The sequence below is a fragment of the Triticum dicoccoides genome, chromosome 4B (genome assembly GCF_002162155.2).
Source record: "Triticum dicoccoides isolate Atlit2015 ecotype Zavitan chromosome 4B, WEW_v2.0, whole genome shotgun sequence".
NCBI lineage: Eukaryota > Viridiplantae > Streptophyta > Magnoliopsida > Poales > Poaceae > Triticum > Triticum dicoccoides.
Window position 1 is genome coordinate 182,518,237 of NC_041387.1, and position 4,664 is coordinate 182,522,900.

At 52.6% G+C, this 4,664-nt stretch overlaps 1 protein-coding gene across 1 annotated transcript; it reads right to left on the reverse strand.

Moving 5' to 3' along the window:
• Positions 1–1,980: 1,980 nt before the first annotated feature.
• LOC119295686 (probable pyridoxal 5'-phosphate synthase subunit PDX1.1) lies at positions 1,981–3,304 on the reverse strand. The gene has a single exon (XM_037574133.1). It carries the CDS (start codon positions 3,191–3,193, stop codon positions 2,249–2,251), a length of 945 nt encoding a protein of 314 aa, XP_037430030.1. The 5' UTR covers positions 3,194–3,304; the 3' UTR covers positions 1,981–2,248.
• Between the last annotated feature and the right edge of the window lie 1,360 nt (positions 3,305–4,664).

Below are 4,664 nucleotides of genomic sequence, written 5' to 3' on the forward strand. Positions count from 1 at the left end.
TGGTCTTCTGCGACAACATCTCGGCTGTCTACCTCTCCAGCAACCCCGTTCATCACCGACGCACGAAGCACGTCGAGCTCGACATCCATTTCGTCCGCGAACGCGTCGCGTTGGGCGAGTTCCGCGTCCTGCATGTCCCCACACGACAGCAGTTCACCGACGTGATGACGAAGGGGCTGCCATCAGACATCTTCAGAGAATTCCGCTCCAGTCTTTGCGTCTCCTCCGACGACGTCACGACTGCGAGGGGTGTCAGCAGACATAGTCTGCGTGTGTGTGCGTGTGTTGCCAGCGCATGTGTGCGTGTGGTTGTGTTTGTGGACAGACCATGGTAGTGCCTGTAGTGGGCGTAGTGGCAAGAGTAGTGGCACACGATCTAGCCGTGGCTGCGGTCATGTAACTGTATATATACCCAGCCTCTGAGCTAATGCATGTGTGTTGAATCCCTTCTTCCTCTAACATGACCGAGGTCCAACACCTATTCTTTAGGGCCAGCCATGAGAAGAACTAACACTGCAAGGGCACACCGGATCTCCAAGTGAAATCTGCCGTGGGAATGACCTCTCGTCCCCAGAACCTCGCGTCATATGCCGAATTGTTGTGATGTCACCCGTTGGACTCCCATGCGTAGGTAACAGTATCTGCCTGTGTTGGGTGTAGCTCGAAGCTGTCCACTCTCGTCCATAGTTCAAAGTACTCTTGTAACAGATCCGTCGAGAGTTCTGGGCCGACGCCAGCTGCCCAAGTGCCCTCCTCCAGGGCCTGCTGGACTGTGCTCGTGGATCTTGCATGCTTGGCCACCACGTTATATAAGTTGGGCGCTATCTCCTGCACTCTCAGCCCATGTAGCCATTGATCCTCCCAAAACATGGTCGACCTCCCGTCATGTACAGTCGATTTTGCTGCCGCTCGGTACAGTTGCATGGATTCCTCCACGACATTGATGTTGAATTCTGCCCATGGTCTCGACGCGTCCGATCTTTGTAACCACGACCATCGAGATTGCATCGCTATATTAATCAATCTTAGGTTTGGGATGCCGAGTCCACCTGCCCACTTGGGTGAGCACACATGCTCCCAGGCCACCACACATTGCCTGCCATTGGCCTACGCTTTGGCGCACCAAAGGAACCCTCAACAAATTTTGTTCATCGCCGTAATCATCTTCTGCGGCAGCTCAAGAGCCGTCATCGCATGAATCGGTATTGCACACAACAGACTGCACCAAGATCAAACGGCCGCTCTTGGTGGGCAAATGTCCTGCCAGCTTATCCACCAATGTGCTCAGCTGAGCCTCTTGGTTGTTACTCACTCTGTAAATAAATATCAGAGTGTTTAGATAAGTAGTGATATAAACGCTCTTATATTTCTTTTCTTTACAGGGGTACTTATAATCGTGAGCAGCTGATCAACTGTTGGAGTATGTCTTTGTGCGTTTTTATTGACGAACAACAAGTTTACTCCCCACACCCGGCCTCTATATGCACACAGCCAAATCAACGGCACTATGCTAATCATCAAAACTTTGATCAACCACAGTATTTATGGTTGGTGCGTCCAATTAACGAATTTGGTTTGTCCATGCTAATGGATGGAAAGCATGGACCATTTCCCCGCAAAACAGGAAAGAAATCATGAGCCATCGTCCAAGAAAGAGAGGGCCTGCACCACGAGTGATCCTGCTTTCTGATGGGACCGCCTTGCCCGGGGCGGTAGGCGCATCCAGCGGCAACCCAACAGCACGGGAAATCACTAGTGTTTACTAGTACTACCGAGCAGAGCTTCGTTGCTACAAGTAGCGGGTAGGAATCTGGTGAGGCTGTAATCCTCCGTTTACTAGTACGGTATGTAATCAAGTAGTTCCTCCGTGCAAAATTACTTGCCGCCCAAACAGATATATCTAGACGTGGGATAGTACATAGGTGTAAGATGGAAACAGGGATTTTGTTGTCTGGTCAGGCTAGGGAAACCAACACCAAGACCAGTCAATTTCGCCATCTCCAACAAAACAATCAATCTCCGCACTCCAGTTTTGGACAAACACGGGCAACCAACATCAAACGAGAGCATAGCACTTGAAGAGCAAAATCCCTCAGCTGATCTCAACTGGCAACCAACACCCAAGATAGTACTGCTGGATAATACATGATGCACCTAGAGTAGAGGAACAAAACGACACATGATGCAAGCCAGATTCGAGTTATTACGACGACGATCCATGGCACCAACTTGGCAACAAGGTATGAAGCTACTGGGATCGAGCGGCGAAGCGCTCCACGCCGGGGTCGGACAGGTTGATCCCCACCATGGCCTCCCCGAGCCCGGCGCTGACGTTGGCCAGGATCTCCGGGTCGCTGTAGTGCGTCACAGCCTGCACGATGGCGCGGGCGCGACGCGCCGGGTCGCCGCTCTTGAAGATGCCGGAGCCGACGAAGACCCCGTCGCACCCGAGCTGCATCATCAGGGCGGCGTCCGCGGGGGTGGCCACGCCGCCGGCGGCAAACTGCACGACCGGGAGGCGCCCGAGCTGCTTGGTCTGCATCACCAGGTCGTACGGGGCGGCGATCTGCTTGGCGTAGCTGAAAACCTCGTCCTCGTCCATGTTGCGCAGGGCGCGGACGGCGCCCATCACGGAGCGGACGTGGCGGACGGCCTCCACCACGTTGCCGGTACCGGCCTCCCCCTTGGTGCGGATCATGGCGGCGCCCTCGCGGATGCGGCGGAGCGCCTCGCCCAGGTCGCGGCAGCCGCACACGAAGGGGACGCGGAAGTTGTGCTTGTTGATGTGGTGGGCCTCGTCGGCGAGGGTCAGGACCTCGCTCTCGTCCACGTAGTCCACGCCGATGGCCTCCAGGATCTGGGCCTCCACGAAGTGCCCGATGCGGGCCTTGGCCATCACCGGGATGGTGACGGCGCGCTTGATGTCGCGGATGAGGGCCGGGTCGGACATGCGGGCCACGCCGCCCTGGGCGCGGATGTCGGCGGGCACGCGCTCCAGCGCCATGACGGCGCAGGCGCCGGCCTCCTCGGCGAGGCGCGCCTGCTCGGCGGTGACGACGTCCATGATGACGCCGCCGCGCAGCATCTGGGCGAGGCCCACTTTGACGGAGAAGGTGGCGGCGGCAGGCTTGGCGGAGGGCTCCACCACCGCCTTGTTGTTGCCGTACAGGGCCACCACGCCGTCGGAAGCCATTGATTCTTCTCCCTCCGATCCGCCGCCGCAACAATCTTCTCTTCCTCTTTGGGGGGTTTGGGGCTGGGGTTGGGGATGGATGAGATGTGGTTCTGCTCTAGTGGAGTGGTCGAGGAGAAGTGGAGCTGGACTTGACTTGCAACTGGACACGCCGAGACAGAGAGAGTGCCGGGCTAATGGGCCGTTCGTTCCGGTCCAACAATCCAATTTTATCCCATCCATCTCGGTTGCCTAAAAAAAATAAAATAAAATGGATTCTCAAAAAATATTTTAAAAATCAATATATCAATCTGAATGCTCAGGTTGTTTCCCTCAAAAGAAAAAGTTATCAAAACAACTACTCACATGTTTATCTACTAGTAAATATGACAATGCATTGCAACGGAAGAAATATCGCACAACACATATGTTAATGAACTATGACAGTAATGCCTAAAAATAGGGACCCATGAATTCACATGAATACATGCATTTGAAATAAAAACAACGACTAAAGCAACTAAATATGAATGTTTTCATAAAATCATTTGAACCTAGCTTTTGTTTAAGTGCCTTCTCCAATCCTTCCAAACTTTTCTAAAATCCCACGCCTTTTCTACTAGAATATAGACCTCCAAACCTTTCCCTTACTTATTTCTGCATTTATCAGAGCTCCACCAAAAATATCAACATTTTTGAAAATTCAAATGAGTCCGAATTCAACTTTTCCAAATTGGGAGTAACTTTTTTATTTGGGCTAAGTATAAATCTTAAACATTTTATAAAATCGTTGGCTATTTCTTTTCTTCTTTTCCCCCTCTCTCTAATTTCCTTTTTGAGGCAACCCTCTCTCTGATTTTTGTAAATGGGAAAAGGAAATAAAGAAGAGAGAGAGAGAGAGAGAGAGAGAGAGAGAGAGAGAGCAGGGGCAGCACAATGGGCCTGCCCACCGAACCTAACACGGCCTAAGGCCCAGGTCGGCCTCCTCTATAACCCTAGAGCCCCGATTCCCTCCTCAACCTCGCTCGCTCGCTCCCTCGTTCGCCGCCACCCACCTAGAGTCGCTCGCACGCGCAGGCGGCCCAATCCCCACGTTATTCCCTCACCCACTCCTTCGTTTCCCCTGGTGCAAGATTCGCTGCCGCCGTCAGCCATCTAATCCGACCGTCGCCGCTTCCACTGACGAGCGCCGCCTCCCGCGCGGCTTGGCGGCCTCTGATGTCTACTACGCAACTTTATTCTTGTAGACTCGTGTTGGGCCTTCAAGCATAGAGTTTTATAGGACAGTAACAGTTTTTCCTCAAGTGGATGACCTAAGGTTTATCAATCCGTCGGAGGCATAGGATGAAGATAGTTTCTCTCAAGCAACCCTGCAATCAAATACAAGAAATCTCTTGTGTCCCCAACACACCCAATACAATGGCAAATTGTATAGGTGCACTAGTTCAGCGAAGAGATGGTAATAAAAGTGTAGTATGGATAGTAGATATGA

What these genes read in the sequence shown, in the direction of transcription:
- LOC119295686 (XM_037574133.1), bottom strand. Translation starts at nt 3,193, where the DNA reads ATGGCTTCCGACGGCGTGGTGGCCCTGTACGGCAACAACAAGGCGGTG.